This window comes from Pelophylax lessonae (assembly GCF_965119305.1).
Source record: "Pelophylax lessonae genome assembly, chromosome: 4".
NCBI classification, from domain to species: domain Eukaryota; kingdom Metazoa; phylum Chordata; class Amphibia; order Anura; family Ranidae; genus Pelophylax; species Pelophylax lessonae.
Window position 1 is genome coordinate 294,485,159 of NC_138771.1, and position 17,110 is coordinate 294,502,268.

Below are 17,110 nucleotides of genomic sequence, written 5' to 3' on the forward strand. Positions count from 1 at the left end.
CCACGTGCATGGTCTGATTTGAGTTTCAGGACGATTAAGAGTCAGTGAAATATGACTCATGACTATGAGGCATGGTCCAAGTATGTTTGTATGCCAATGTGAGAATCATGCAGGATCGGGAGATCTTTCTGGTAATGAAAACATGGTCAATGCGGGTATAGTTCTCATGTGGTGCAGAATAGTAGGTGTAATCCTTACCCATCGGATTTACCGTTCGTCATGAGTCTATGAGGGTTAAGGATTGGAGTTTAAAAAGGAGTTAAAGGGATTGACCCCCCAAGCACCCCTGAGGATTAGAAATCTGCCTTCAGGGTCAGCTAGTTGCTGGTTAACCTCAAACCCCGCGGATTTGCTGAGAAGAATAGACACCCCTTTAATTTAAGCCATGGAGTTGGTGGCATGATATACCTTAGGGAAATATTTATAATATAGGTTTGGGATTTTCCCAGACTGAAAAGGAGTTTCTTGTAGAAAGACAAAAAAGGGGTTTTGCCTTTTTAAATTCCCTAAGGAGAGATGTCCGTTTCTCAGGAGTGTTCAGCCCCTGAACATTATGTGAAATTAGGGTGAGGCTCTTACCTAAGGATGAGTACGCCATGATTTCAATGTATAGCTTGAGAAGGGAGAAAAAAGAAAGCAAGAAAAGGGAAAGAAAAAGAGAATACACAAATAACCCCTGTAGGGACAGGGGATCAGGAAGCAAGTTAGATGTTATTAGTTAGGTCTAGCTACCAAGTTCTGCCCACTTGTGGGGAAAGATGTAAGGAGCTAGGACAAGGAGATATAATCTCAAATCTTATCTAAGCACAACAATCAGCAACAGTTACTACACAAATAAGAGAGCTGGTCTTGGGAGACCCACAGCTTAAGATAAGTTATGAAATGTTATATTACCTCTGGCTGAACATTAAATAATTGCTACTTAGGCATAGGCATACTGTAAAAGTAAGCACATGGTGGTTCCCTGGGCAGGTTAAAAAGACCTCCAAGATACATTTGCCTAGTTTGCTCATTGAAATATATTGCATTACGTTATGAAAACCAATATGTTATTTGTAATAATTTATGCATTAATAGCCTAAGGAAGAGAGACTATATTTTGAGCGAACCGCTGAAGATACCTCAACCCTCTGGTCAATTACAGGCAAGAAAATTCTGCAGGATTGCAGAGATTACTGGTTTTCTTCATTAAAAAAAGAAAAATGTTTACACAAAAAGTCTGCTTGGAGGTAGAACATCACAACTGGGAACAAAATAACACAGCACAGCGTCTCTCCGAGAAACACAACCCTTATATTTCTGTATCCAGAGTAGACCTATCTAAAATAGTCCAAAAGAAGATTTCCCAGCATCATCAAAATGTTTAATCACCTGAGATGTTAAAAGATTCAAATGGTTTTCCCCAGGAATTGTGGATTATAGCCCCTGCAGGTCTGTCTCAGAAGGTAATGTTTCTGAGGGAAGTCTTGAGAGGGCCATCCAAATTCACTGAGACATTTAGTAGTCTTAACTTTTGGGCCTCGGGAGAAACAGAAATAAGCCCACATTAAAAAAAAAAAACCCAGACTGACTGCAGGTCCATATTCTGGTGGTGGGTAACAAGCTGTCGTAAAAAATAATGCATTAACATAGATAACTAGGTAATCAAAAGGATAGCGCAAGTCAATAGGCACCACATTTAGATAAATTCCTTGTGCATTTGTGTTCTTTTGACCTTCAGGTTTTGTTGCAATGTCAGGATTGCTTTGGAGGGAATGGTAAACGTCCTGCTTGAGGGCCTGCTTGTTTAACATATCTATCTTTCTTTACCGGGGAATTGGCAGGAGATGAATTTGGTGTGTTGGTAGGGCTGTGTTTGCTGAAGGTGTTCAGAACTCGGCATACCAATCAGACAGTTCTGTGTATGGTATGTTTAGATCTGCACAGAAATCTGGGATTTCATATGGCATCCACAGAATATATTGGTTCCCATTTGATGTGGCTTGCAGAGCAAAGGGAAAGCACCATTTATTTGTGATGCCTTTTTCTCTGAGTAGGTCCAGCAGGGGGCATATGGCCCTCCTGTTCTGCAGGGTGATAGGGGACAGATCTTGAAATAAAGCAATTGTACTGTCATTAAATATAATTTGATCATTCTTTCTTGCCTGGGTTAGAATTTCTTCTTTTAAGTGGAAGTTCTGAAGGCAGCATATAATGTCTCTTGATGGTGCAGTGTCAGGAAGTTTCATTCTCAGAGCGCTATGAGCCCGTACAAATTCAATGAGTGAATCCACAGGCTTTTCCATTAAGTTATTTAAGATGGATCTCAGGGCAGAGTGAAGTTGATGGATTCCCCGCACCCTGATATTGTTCCTCTTACCTCTGTTATCAAGGTCTTCTAAATGTCTGTTTGTTTATTTCAATCAAATGGGCTGAGTGTGAGGCTGTGGTGGAATCCATGCGGGCTATGGCCCTGTCTCTCCTGCTGTCTGCTTTTTTCATTGTGGGCATTTTTTCAGTAAGTGATAATAAGTCTGCCTTTAGATCTGTGCTGGCCGAGAAAAAGGTGTTTTTAATGTCTGCCGCTATTGTGGTCATGTCTCCCAGTGTAAGGGGATGGTCTGAGTTCCCCATCTCGCTTACCAGATCCTCTGTGGCAAATAGGGAACCTTCACTGAATTCATATTCCCCTCATGTCGGCGCCATCTTGCTTCGTGTGCTATGGCCCAAGCGGGGGTTTGATTTGAAGATCTCCTGGATGCTGCGGGAGTTGGAGGTCGCCGATGACCGGCCCGAACATGTCCAGGAGAAATGCCTCAGCGATCTGCTTATTCTAGGGTAGAAGGAATGCCAGAGAAGCGCTGAACGGCTGCGAGTCTCCTTAAGCTCTGTCTTCAGGCATCCATCTCTTCCACGTGCCAAGCCACGCCCCCCCAACAGATGGCATTTTTTATTAAAATATGCCATCAAGACACCTTCCCCCTCCTGTGCCTGCCCCTTTGTGGATTAGACCAGGTCCCATACCATTAAATACTACTGAAGACAGATTGTGTTTGGATAAGGAATATAAAATGTATTTTATTAATTTGCCATTGAGTGGGGAAAGGTTAGAGACCCTGTCAGGTTTCAATGGGTTGAAAGACAACATCTGTGAGATTTTGCCTCTCTTCCTGTTGTGGTAAGACACTTTTCACCAGACAGGAAATCCCAACACTGAACATAGTAGAAAATATTTTTTTTTTTGTTTTTTTCTTCCTCATTGTATAGCTCCCCCTTATACTTTGGTCAAACTGTCACCAGAACAGATAGTTATGGAAGAATACATTAACTTCTGCAATGCATTTAAAACAGAAGGAGAAAAAATGTGAAACAGGAAAACAGACAACAATGCTTTCTACTAAATTCTGTGTAGCCAATGAAAAGTTTCCCTCACTTTATGTCTGGTTAAAAGTGTGTCAACACAACTGGAAGTGAGGGGAAAGCTCCCTAATGTGGACCAGTAGAGCAGAAAAAGTTAAAGGGGTTTTAAGCCTTAGTCACTACACTAAAACATAAAAATAAAATATTAAACCAGAAGAACACCCAAAACAACAAAAAAAAATGAGCAATGGGCTTAAGGGTACATTGATCACACATCCTTTCAATAACTTGCTTGAAACATGCTTTAGAAAAGCATTTTCTGTTCCAAGGCAGTAAAATCTAGTCAGATGAACATATCTTAAAAAAAAAAAAAAAAAAAAAAAGATTACTTTATTTCTATTTAAGCATGCACGCAAGGGGGAGGGGGGAATTAGAGCAGGGCTAGCATGCTGTCCCCCACCTTACTGTCAACAATGGGAATTATCTTGGCAGGAGGGGGGAGGTCTAAGCCTCTACCCCATACGGCAGCTTGTAACAATGTGGAGGAGACTCATCTCTACATCCTGTCCACCAAAAGGGATGAGGAATGTTTGTGGAGAAGAATTTGGAAATTCTGAAAGCTCACTTTGGAATAAGGGAGCACAAGGATCTACCAACACTACCCAACACCTTCCAAAATACAGTATTACAAAGAACATAAGTACCCCTTGTAACGATTTTGCAGAAGGAGTTAAATTGAAAAATACAAAGAGACACTTTAAAAAGGTACTTTACCATTTCTTGCCAACTCTGATGTCCCTTTAATAGGGTCTCAATGCCTGAGGCAGCAAAGACTGCACAATCATGTGACCACTGTAACTGGCTATTATCATGATGTCATGGACATACAATAGAGTCTTGCAGCTTACCTTCTCCTCCATGCCTCCATTAGAGGTCTGACTCTCCTTCTGGATGCCTTTTATCATCTCTCCTCCCTGTATGGCTCCACCCCAGGCCATTCCAGGAAGTCTATATTAACCAGTGCACTTCAGGTCTGCTTTGCTGTTCAACAGTGTTTGTTAGCTTGTGTTCCTTTCTGCCGCGTGCTACATCTACCTTTCTGTGTACCAACTTTGGCTCGTCTCTGACTACTCCTGTTTGCCTGTGAACCTGACCTTTGGCCTGTCCCTTGGTTACCCTCGTCTGCCTGTTGCCCCTACCTTGCCTTACCCATCACTATCCCTTGTATCCTGAGTGGCTGCTTCCCCTCTATCCCTACGGAGCATGACCCGGGGGACCCCAGGGGCCGCGACCTGGGTCCAGTTGCAGCGAAGTCCATCCTCACCACTAGAGGCTCTAGTGAACACCTGCTGGGCCTTAGACTCCGCGCCCTGGGGAATCTTGGGCTCACATTTCCTGTCCATCCGTAGCAGTCAGCTATTGGGTTCACTATCTTGCGGTGCACCCCTGTCTCCAACAGGGTGCAGTTGTCACCTGGCCACAGGTGACCTGACACATGATTGGGAGCTGGAAGAATCATAACAAGACTGGGAGCTGTGTTTGGCAGTTGGAACACTATGCCTGGAGTGTGCCAGGAGCATGTTTTCAGCACAGAAACCTCAGCCACCCATCAATGCATATGTGCGGTGTGTGGGCGTTAAAGCCCACCCTCTTTGCCACCACATATGTGTTACATTAGTGGCAAGAGGTTTATTGAAAACAAAAAACACCCAGGAAAAGCATGTCCCACATTGGAAGTCACTTAAATTATGAGTTTATGCTGCATGACAATCTATACCTGACATATTCCAGCTGACATATGAGCCATTTTTGGCACAACATAAATATAAACATCACATGTTGCATCCTAAATAATGCAATACCACCAGCCATACATGATCTGATCCACCTATTGGTTTCAATCTGGGATAGCTGTAACACAGGGCCAGATTTGCTAATCATTTCGAAGAACAGTAACATGACAGGGAAGAACCACCAATCATGCTGGGTGTTTTTTTTTTATTTTTATTTCAACAAATGATAGAGAAGCTTTAAATGTTGACGTAAACACCAGTCAATTTTCAATTCATGCTACATGCATTATAAAAATCGCAAAAGCATAGATTACATCCAGTGACAAGAGAAAAAAATTAAGATTTTCGTATAATTTTAGTTACCTATATTGCTGGGTCTACTAATCATTAAATGGAAACTTCACATTTGTTGAGAAAAAAACATTTTAACAAATAATGTTGCAGATTCCTGCGTGTTCTGCTCTGAAGAAAAAGCTGTTTGACCATGTCCTGTATTATGATGGGAAAAGTTTCGGTATTTGTATTCCTTCAGAAGTAATCTTGACAAAAATAACATTTTTGTTGCAGGGAGAGCCTAAAATCTAACTTATATCTTAGTGCAGACTTCTGAGAAAATCCTTGAGCCAATTACACAAACAGGAAATGACATTTTTGGAGGTGTTCCATCATATTTTCCATGAAAGTGGAATTATCCTATAGGCAGTTTTCACTGAGGGTATATTCTGCTGATGTATTTTTCAAAATATACTTAGTCTAAACTACCTATTTTAGGACAGTTTACTTATATATATCCTTTTTGTGCTATTTTTGTTCTAGCTTTATTGGCTCTTGATTTTTGTCTTCTATGACTGCAGGGTTATAAATGTTATGTCATAAATCAATGTATATATGTATTCATCATGTAACCTTTTGTACTGGACTCTATTATCATTTAAAGTTCAATTGCAGCGCAGATAAATCCAGTAATTACATGCAAAAATTTGTTGCATGAACATATATTTAAAATATAGTGTGGCTACTTGCCTTTGATTAATTAGAAAAGTGAAGTAACCTTTTGACAACCCAATTCAATATTAATCTTAATTAGTGAGAATAAGCGTATCACTTTTACAGCACTATTTCTATTAATAAGCTGTAATTTTCCTTGGCATCTATTAAGGCTTGTTGTTAGAGTGCATACCTCCGGATCAGCATTGAGAGGAAGACTTTTTATATATTCCATATAGGTGTCATGGGTACCGTTCTTTGGAGCAAAGTATTTTCCACTGGGAGAAAATGCGTAATTGTCTTCAGTAATTACAGCTTCACAAAGAAATGTGTCTAGCAAGCTTAGCAGAAGCCGCCTGTCGTGCTCATCTGTGACTCTTCCTCCATAGTTGCATTCCCCAGTAAGATAAATGACAGCATCTAGAGGGGTCTGTTCATAATCATTGATGAACCTCTACAACACATAGAAAATAGATTAGCTTTAATTAAGCAAGTAATTTTACTGTACCATCGCTAGTGCCAAAATGTACTGTTTTAATTAACGTCTTCATGGCCATTTCCTAAGCTTAGCATAAATGTTTATCATCTCCGTGCAATAAAGATGTGACTGGGGTTATGCATCATACACATACATACGTATAAATGTGCAGCACAATAGAGCCATAAATGATTTGACTTAAGTATACAAAAAACAAAAAACTTACCCTTCTTTCCTCCTCCATATAAAGTCTTAACTACCAAAGTCTGGTACTCCAGTATTGTGTGTGTGTGTGTGTGTGTGTATATATATATATATATATATATATATATATATAGTGTTTGTGTGTGTGGACACTGAGAACGTAAAAGTTGAGGAGTAATATTAGTAACATTTAATATAGCTCAATACAGTTTCCATCATGTGATTTATTTAGAACTCATGAACTTGAACTTGAATGGCACCCCAGTCTTAGTTCGTAAGGTTCAATACTGAGTTAAAAAGAAAGAAGATACAGATACAGATAAGAAGAGTGTAGACTGTTAGGCATTTAGTGATGAGATAAAAGAATAAAACTCACATGATGGAAATGGTAAAAAGGCACATAATATGATCCAGTGAATGCGCTGGTCCTCACTGTGAGCCGTCACCACCACTCGTAAGGCCGTACCAGCCGGCAGGATGTAGGTAAGATGGTGGACAGATGGAAGCGAGGGCAGGAACACAAGCTGGGATACTGGCTGGAATGCAGCATCATCCGAGATGACGTTACTGGCATGCTTCGTGACACGCTTCGGAGCATGCGCACTAGGGAATTACACTTAGTGCGCGCTCCTTTCTCAAGCTTGAGAGCAGCTTCCATTCACCGTATCATGCGGATCATGTGCCTTTTTACCATTCCCTCTATGTAAGTTTTATTCTTTTATCTCATCAGTAAATGCCTAACAGTCTACACTCAGAGGCGCCTGTATTTTCATTCCTTTTTGATTGTTTGGAGATCGATTCTGCTCCCCCCCTTAAGGCTGGCCCTGAGCTAACAGACTGTGTATCCTCCACCTCACAAACAAAGCCTAAGCTCAAAGGACTGCATGAACTGTGTATCACTATAGATGCACCCCTGTTTGCGCCACTATCTATGTTTGTTCAATATTGAGTTGGCCCACCCTTTCCAGCTATAACTCTTCTGGGATGGTTCTCCACAAGGTTTAGGAGATACGTAATTAATAGTGCCAACCTCATAAATATAACACTCTAGTGCCTAAATATATGTGTTGTGCACAAATATAAACAGAAAAACATTAGTTACAAAAAAATAAAATAAAGAATGTTTTTTCTTACAAATAGTTCACATGTGAAATATGCAAAAATAAAGAGGAGAGGAGGACAGTTTCTGTACTCCTAACACACGTCCTGTCCTAGGGTGAAAATGCTACTACTCCTTAGATACAGTAAAGTGAGTGAGCATTGTCACCCTAGGATAGGAAGTGTGTTACAGGGCAGGATAACCAGGTCAAATTGAAGTAAACAAAGCCTAAGAAAGCAAACCATAGGTGTGTGCAGCCTATGGCATTAGGGTGTGTACCCTAAATCTCCAGCACACGTGTGTCTACATTTATATGACGCTGGCAGGGAGATCAATCTCCCTGCCAGCACACTTCTCTTATGGCAGAGCCGGTAAGAGGGAGATCTTTCCCATCTTCTTGCTGGCACAAAGAGTGATAATGCTAATATGAATGGGGTGATTAGGGTGTACCCAGGATTGGTAAGCTGTCATATATAACATCATTTTTCTTGGTTTAGATATGTTCGAACCTTGTGATTACTCCATACTTAGAACATTGTACTATATGGTGATATACTGAACAAAATTATAAACTCAACACTTGTTTTTGCCCCTATTTTTCATGAGCTGAACTCAAAGATCTAACAAAACCAGGATTCATCCATGAAGTGAACACCTCTCCAAAGTGCCAGACGCCATTGAATGTGAGAATTTGCCCACTCAATTTGGTTATGATGACGAATTGCAGTCAGGTTGAGACCCCGATGAAGACGACGAGCATGCAGATGAGCTTCCCTGAGACAGATTCTGACAGTTTGTGCAGAAATTCTTTGGTATGTAAACCGATTGTTGCAGCAGCTGTCCGGATGGTTGGTCTCAGACGATCTTGGAGGTGAAGATGCTGGATGTGGAGGTCCTGGGCTGTTGTGGTTACATGTGGTCTGCGGTTGTGAGGCCGGTTGGATGTACTGCCAAATTCTCTGTAACGCCTTTGGAGACGGCTTATGGTAGAGAAATGAACATTCAATTCACGGGCAACAGCTCTGGTGGACATTCCTGCAGTCAGCATGCCAATTTCACGCTCCCTCTTGCGACATCTGTGGCATTGTGCTGTGTGATAAAACTGCACATTTTAGAGTGGCCTTTTATTGTGGCCAGCCTAAGGCACACCTGTGCAATTATCATGCTGTGTAATCAGCATCTTGATATGCCACACCTGTGAGGTGGATGGATTATCTCAGCAAAGGAGAAGTGCTCACTAAGGCTCCTTTCACACACTCCGTCCGTTGGACGGAGTCCGTTTTTCTCAGCGGGGGATCGATCCGCCGATCCCACACTGAGCAGGAGGATGACAGCTGTGTCTCCGCGCTGTGTGCGGAGACACAGCTTTCAGTTCCCCATGCATCTCTATGGGGGAAATCGGATGGGAACAGATCGTCGGTCCGTTCTCATCCGATATCATCCGATCCGATCCGCTGGACGATTGGAAAATAGGGTTTCCATCCGTCCAGCTTTGACGGATCGGATCAGATTGGATGTCAGCGGACATGTCTCCGCTGACATCCGATGCCCCATAGGAATGCATGGGGGGACCGTTCAGATCCGCCAAAAAAACTGACAGGCGGATCTGAACGGTCCGCCTGTGTGAAAGGGGCCTTACACAGATTTAGACAGATTTGTGAACAATATTTGAGAGAAATAGGCCTTTTGTGTACATAGAAAAACTCTTAGATCTTTGAGTTCAGCTCATGAAAAATGGGGGCAAAAACAAAAGTGTTGCATTTATAATTTTGTTCAGTGTATGTGTAACATGACATACTTTTATGTAAAACATATTTTTTGCTATTTTAATTTTTTTTCTTGTATGTAATAATAAAAACACATTGCTTTTAGTCATGATACATGGTGTTTGACTTTTGGGCACAATAAAAATACTCATTTTCCAGTGTCTTCCTTTTTCCTTTTCCCCTTCTTTCCCTCCTCCCTTTAAGGGAGACCTGGAATACATTTTGTATTTTCCTATTTAACCAGGGGATTGCGCCAAAATTTGTCATACAGGTGCCTCCCCACCCAATATTCTCCATATGCTTGAAGCATATAAAGCATCTTCTCACTCATATTTAGTTTGCTCAGCTGAGTCACATTCATTCTTATTACCCCAACAGTACCTATTCTTCAATGGGCAATCAGGGTATGTTCACACCAGTCGCAGCTGATGTGCGGTGTGGATCAGCCAAGATCAGCGTAGTGATGATGCGAAGATCTCGGCACTCAGTTTCTTATTTTTAAACAAACTTTATTAAGATGCAGCACAGGCATCTCATAAAGTTCAATTGCTGGCCATGCGGTTCAAGGCTGTGAACTGTCTTGCACTGTGCTTAAAAAAGTACCTCACGCAGCACTTTTTTTTAGCTCACACCACCGCAATAGTAGTGTTGTGAACTGGGCAGATAGGGAGATAAGGTATTTGACCTTGTCATGTGGTGGAATAAAAAAATAAAATGGTCTGGTGCGCTAAATTCGAAGAATTATTACTAGGTGATAAACCACAAATGTAACAACCTGTAGTAGAAATAATGAAATTGAACAATTGGTGTAACAGTAGTGCTGCCCACAAGCAATAAAAATAGTGACTGTGAAGTACCCCCAAAAAGGGTGTACTAACAACCAATAAATCAATAACACAATGTGCACTGATATCACAATATAACAAAGTATTGACTAAGGTGATTCCCACTAACAAATAAAAAAAATGTAAGCGTGAGATACCCCAAAAGAGGGGTGTGATCAAAGTCCAGTGAATGGTGTCCCAAATTAAATGTCCAACACCTTACAGTTCTGGATAAACGATAAACATTAATGACTTCAAGTGATGAAATTAAATTCTATGGTGAGTATTCAAAAGCAAAAACGTGACTGATTCTTATATATCGTGATTCTCACCACCTTCAGCATTTACTTCTTACCAGCAGGTGGAAGTATAAGGGCAAAAAACAGCCACCCCCAAGAATAATGACTCCTTGTGCAGTAGGAGGGATTGTGCGCTTCTTCACACTCCGTGGAAGAGATACCAAAATAGCCTCTTACCAGATGGATGCCGATCTGAAGCATATATCTGCCCCTTTAAAGGTCTCCTCCGGGCTGTCACAGTGGATCAACGCTCAGGTTACTTGTCGGTGATCTTTAATGGTTTTCTATGCTCCTTTAACTTGATTCCCAGATATTCTGATTACTGTAATTTATGTTTCTTGGCTGTAGATGAGTAATCGGGTATGCTTCACGGAGTGGAAGTACTCTGAAAGATCTGAGGAAGAGATGGCAACCAGGATGCTTTATGGGAAGAAGGTAAGCCAGGAAAGGAAGAGTTATGCTTTGGACAATGTTCTGCTGGGAAATCTAAACATTGTTGCTGACCAAGTACACCCCTTCATGGAAATTATATTCCCTGGTGTCAGTGGCTTCTTTCAGCTGGATAATGCATTCTATAACACTGCAAATGTGGTTCAAGAATGTTTTCCGTGAAGCATACCTGATTACTCATCTACAGCCAAGAAACGTTAATTACAGTAATCAGAATATCTGGGAATCAAGTTAAAGGAGCATAGAAAACCATTAAAGATCACCGACAAGTAACCTGAGCATTGATCCACTGTGACAGACTGGAGGAGACCTTTAAAGGGGCAGATATATGCTTTAGAACGGCATCCATCTGGTAGGAGGCTATTTTGGTATCTCTTCCACGGAGTGTGAAGAAGCGCACAATCCCTTCTACTGCACAGGGAGTCATCATTCTTGGGGGTGGCTGTTTTTTGCCCTTATACTTCCACCTGCTGGTAAGAAGTAAATGCTGAAGGTAGTGGGAATCATAGTTACATAGTAGGTGAGGTTGAATAAAGACAATAGTCCATCCAGTTCAACCTGTGTAGGTGTGTGTGGCTTTAATCATCTCACATAGCCCTTAATGTCCTGATCCTTGAGATGTAAGTCTAAGAGTCTTTTGAAAGCCACCATACTTCCCGCAGAAACCACCTCTTGTGGTAGAGAATTCCACAATCTTGTAGCCCTAACAGTAAAGAACCCCCCTCATTGCCTGAGGTTAAAACGCTTCTCCTCTAATCGCATTGTATGTCCTCGAGTCCTCATGCAATCCCTTCGAATGAACAGCTTTTTTTCTAAGCTGAGATCCCCATTAAGATATTTATAAATTGCTATCATGTCCCCCCTCAGACGTCTCTTCTCCAGGGAGAATAAATCGAGCGATTGCAGACGCTCTTCATAGTCAAGGTCCTCCAATCCCCTAATTAGTTTAGTTGCCCTTCTCTGGACTCTCTCCAGCTCCAGCACATCCCTCCTGAGGACTGGCGACCAGAACTGGACAGAATACTCCAGATGCGGTCGGACCAGAGTTTTATAAAGTGGAAGGATTATAGTCTTATCTCTGGAATGCATGCTAATAATCTGCTGGCTTTGGCAGCTGCCGCTTGACATTGCATGCTGTTGCCTAATCTATCATCAACCAAGACTCCCAGATCCTTCTCCATTTTTGATTCCCCCCAGGGTTCCCCTCCTAACGTGTATTGTGTTTTTATGTTTTTAGTCCCCAAGTGCAAAACCTTACACTTCTCCACATTAAACCTCATTTACCATGTGGTTGCCCACTCCGTTATTTTGTCCAGGTCATTCTGTAGGATATCTGCTTCATGCTGTGCAGTTACTGCCCTGGCCAATTTTGTGCCATCTGCAAAAACTGATTAGGAACTACTGATCCCGTCCTCAATGTTATTTATGAATAAATTGAACAAGGTTGGTCCCAGGACTGAGCCCTGGGGCACCCCGCTTACTACCTCAGCCCAGTCTGAGTATGCGCTGTTTATTACCACCCTTTGGACACGGCCTTTTAGCCAGTTCCGTATCCAAGAGCAAACCCTGCTGTCGATACCTGCAGACCTTATTTTATAAATTAAGCGCTTGTGGGGAACTGTATCAAACGCCTTAGCGAAATCTAGGTACACCACATCCACTGGTCTGCCCCTATCTAGCTCACAGCTCACCTCCTCGTAGAATGTTAAGAGATTGGTTTGACAAGAACGCCCATTTGTAAACCCGTGCTGATTACCGCTGATGATGTTGTTGTCTTTAGCAAACTCAACGATATACAACTCTCACAATATAAGAATCAGTCACGTTTTTGCTTTTGAATACTCCCCATAGAATTTCATTTCATCACTTGAAGACATTAATGTTTAGCGTTTATCCAGAACTGTAAGGTGTTGGACATTTAATTTGGGACACCATTCACTGGATTTCGATCACACCCCTCTTTTGGGGTATCTCACGCTTATATTTTTCTTATTTGTTAGTGGGAATTACCTTAGTCAATACTTTGTTATATTGTGATAACAGTGTACATTGTGTTATTGATTTATTGGTTGTTAGTACACCCTTTTTGGGGGTACTTCACAGTCACTATTTTTATTGTTTGTGGGCAGCACTACTGTTACACCAATTGTTCAATTGCATTATTTCTACTACAGGTTGTTACATTTGTAGTTTATCACCTATCAGTAATTATTTGAATTTAGCGCACCAGACTATTTTATTTTTCATTCACATTTTCCAAATCAGGTATTTGGACCTTTGGTTGCAGCTTATTTATATTTTATCAGCGCACCCTTTTTACACCTTTTCATGTGGTGGAATAGCCACTCAACACAGTCCTCACTGCATGTAGTGTGAGTATACCCCCAAGGTCCCAGCACCATTTTCATCATTTATAATACACCCAATATTACATTCATGACATTTTCAAATGCCAATAAATGAATTTTATTAGTAATTCTTGATTGTTTCTTATGTAGTCTCACTCCATATTTTCTCACCTGCTTGCTGTCGCATAAACCTAGTAACGCATTTATGAAAAAAACCTTGGAAATAAGGATATATGCCACAAACCTATATTGGCATATGCTGCCACGTGCCAGTAAATGGCTGCTGAATCAGACAGAAACCAGACACATACAGTATAAATGAGGCTTTCAAAACCCAGATTTTTTTTTCAAACCTATACAGTACATGCACAGCTTATCATAAGTGAAATACATTTCAATAAAGCGATATTTTAGTTTCAAAGTTTTGTATTTTATGAACCTAAAACGTTAACTGCAAAACCAACTGCAAAAGTAAATTAGGTATTTCAGATAAAGGTTACCAACTGCATTATCACTGACAAGCAGCAGAATAAAATCTGCTTTGTCAGCACTGCTATTATACAGTAATAGTGATATATTCAAAAAGAAAAAAACAACTTTACCTTTACAGAAATACGTTAGTAGCCTGCAAGCATCATATGTGAAGAAGAGACATTTCTAAGCAGAGTATAGGTAATTATAGTGGAATATACAGTAAACCTTTACATGTGGACTTTAAGCCCTAGATATCCAATGACATTTCTCAATGTGCATTGAATTATGGTGCTAATTATAATTTCCCATATGTTCATTTGTTATAATTGTCACACGAGAACCTTAAAGCCACACGGTTTCTGCTTTTTGTGTGCGGCCTGTCAGCAAGATACAAGCAGCTATTCGCTTTGTCACTAGGTGGCAGTGTTTAATAATAGATTGCCATTAATATGTATAGCAGCTATTGAAATACATAAGACTGACTTAGATGGATGGACAGATCTACCTGTGTCTAAAATTATTAATTAAATATTCAATCATATTACTTACATACTAGGAGCATCAAAATGCAATTATATATATATATATATATATATATATATATATATATATATATTTCTAATAACAATTATATATTTTTACTAGTTACCTACATATTTATATATTTTAGGACACTGAAATATTTTTTGGTTTGCAGTTTTTTTTTTTTTTGTGTTTCGGGTTATCAATTCATTTTAATACTTTAAGAAAAGTTCCACTAGTGCACTTAAGTATCTAGGACATACTGTATGCACAGAGACATTTACTACCTATCTGTGATATAGTTGCATTGAGGTTTGTTCACCAGTTAAGGTATTCAGCCCCACCCACACTATATACAAATCCACATAAAGGGTCTGTCACCTATATTTAGAAGAACTTGTACCTGACAAAGTCACTGCTCCGTTGGACTTTGCTTTGTGGCAATAAACTTGGAGCTCAGTTGTTTTATATTCTGTGTTCTAGAGAAAACGATCTTGCTGTGGGTATTTTATTGCTCTTCGCATCTTATTTAATGTGCCCTTTACGCTCTCATTTACTTCCATCAACTTTTGTTCTAAGGTACAGATTGAAACAAAATCTTAAAGCCAAATAAACTGCAGAGCAGTTTAAAGACCAACCAAGCGCTATAAGATATGAAGATAAAACGACTGTGCTTTTCTCGATGTTAAACACTGAATATTTAATTTCAAGTCATTTTCTCACCTTTTATAAATCCATGGGTTTAAAAATAAGTGGTTTAAATCGGCTTTATCATGAACAATTTCCTTGCCTTTTTATTTTCTATTAAATAATGGTTAATCGCACAAGTTTTTTGGAAATTTATTGGGTTAAAAGGAAACTGGAAGGCATTTTTTTTTTCAAAGCAACTGGCAGCCTGCATTGCTCCCCTGCCCATGGTGGACAACGGCTGTTTTTTTAGTGATCAAATGATTTGCAACATTTTTCTAGGATCTGAAGTCTGAAGACATGCAACAGCTATAAAACTGCATCCATCTAAGTCAAACTAACTTCAACCTTGAATATATTAAAAAACGCAGCTGATACAGTGAAACCTGAAATGCAGTTCAAACCTTATGATATATATATATTTTTCATTTTCAATTTAGATGTGGTATTGGATGTGTTTTAAACTGACCCACCATCATCTCAGGCTCAGATAAGAAATTCACAGAAAAATGGTGAAAAAAGGATTTTTCGACATGTAAGGTAAAAAAAAAAAAAAAAAAAATCACACATTGCTTCTGTTTCTCATCGTCCATTTCTCCAATATTCTTAAGAAATTCCACAAATATACTTCTTTTAGGATTTACAGAACAGCTCAGGGTAAGAAATATTAGTTTGTCTCTCTATACTCACTTCATTGATTGCATGACATTTATAGAAAGATATTATCAATGATGAGATTTCACCATGTCAAGAAAACTGGTTGAGTTCATATACTTACCTGTTGTTGCCTGGCAGCCAGCATCTTGATTATAAATAACCATTGACACCATGGATTATTAAGGCTTTCTTCTACTATTATATAAAAAGTATATTATTTTATTAGACCGACTCTAAATAGTACCTGAAGCTGCTTAGCACTAATTTTTAGGTCAGAGTCATTGAATTCATAGGCTACATTCCAGCCAAGTGATCCATATGTTCGCCTCTCTTGAACAAGTGCATGGAAAAAGCACAAACCAAATAACAGCTTCTTCCAAACCTACAATGAAAAATAAAACAGGACACATTTAAACATTTATGTATGCCAGTAAAGTCATTTACAATAAACAAGGGCATCTACATGGCCAATGAGGTATAATGTTGAAAAATGTAAGGTAATGCATTTGGGTGCCAGAAATACGAACGCAAGATACTCACTAGGGGGAGAGCCTTTGGGGGAATCTAAGATGGAAAAGGACCTGGGGGTCCTAGTAGATGACAAGCTCAGCAATGGCATGCAATGTCAAGTTGCTGCAAGCAGCATGTAATAAAAGGGATTTACTCCAGAGATAAAACAATAATTCTCCCATTCTACAAGACTCTGGTCCGGCCACATCTGGAGTATGCCATCCAGTTCTGGGCACCGGTCCTCAGGAAGGATGTGCTGGAACTGGAGAGAGTCCAGAAAAGGGCAACAAAGCTAATAAAGGGACTGGAGGATCTCGGCTATGAGGAAAGACTGCAAACATTGAACTTATTCTATCTGGAGAAGAAACGCTTGAGAGGGGATATGATATCAATGTACAAATACCGTACTGGTGACCCTAGCATAGGGAACAAACTATTCAGTGAAAGGGAATATAAAACCTTTAACTGCGTAAAGGGTTCTATACCGTCAGAGCGGTAAGGATGTGGAACTCTCTTCTACAAGCAGTGGTATCAGCAAGGAGCATCGATAGTTTCAAAACACTATTAGATGGGCACCTTAACCACTTGCCGACCAGTCACGTTGACTGTACTGCGGCAAAGTGGCTTATTCCCGTCCAGCGACGTAGACCTACGCTGGAATCCTCCCCTTGTG

At 40.2% G+C, this 17,110-nt stretch overlaps 1 protein-coding gene across 1 annotated transcript in view; it reads right to left on the reverse strand.

Annotated features, from left to right (window-relative positions):
• The window catches only part of LOC309552619 (dynein axonemal heavy chain 3-like), a 1,537,563-nt gene that overhangs the window by 43,319 nt on the left and 1,477,134 nt on the right, over positions 1-17,110 (reverse strand). Inside the window, exons 53-54 of the mRNA XM_082253560.1 lie at positions 16,172-16,309; positions 6,313-6,573 (exon numbers count right to left, since the gene is read on the reverse strand). Of these exons, the coding sequence (XP_082109686.1) occupies positions 6,313-6,573; positions 16,172-16,309 (399 nt within the window). The remainder of the gene's footprint in view (positions 1-6,312; positions 6,574-16,171; positions 16,310-17,110) is intronic.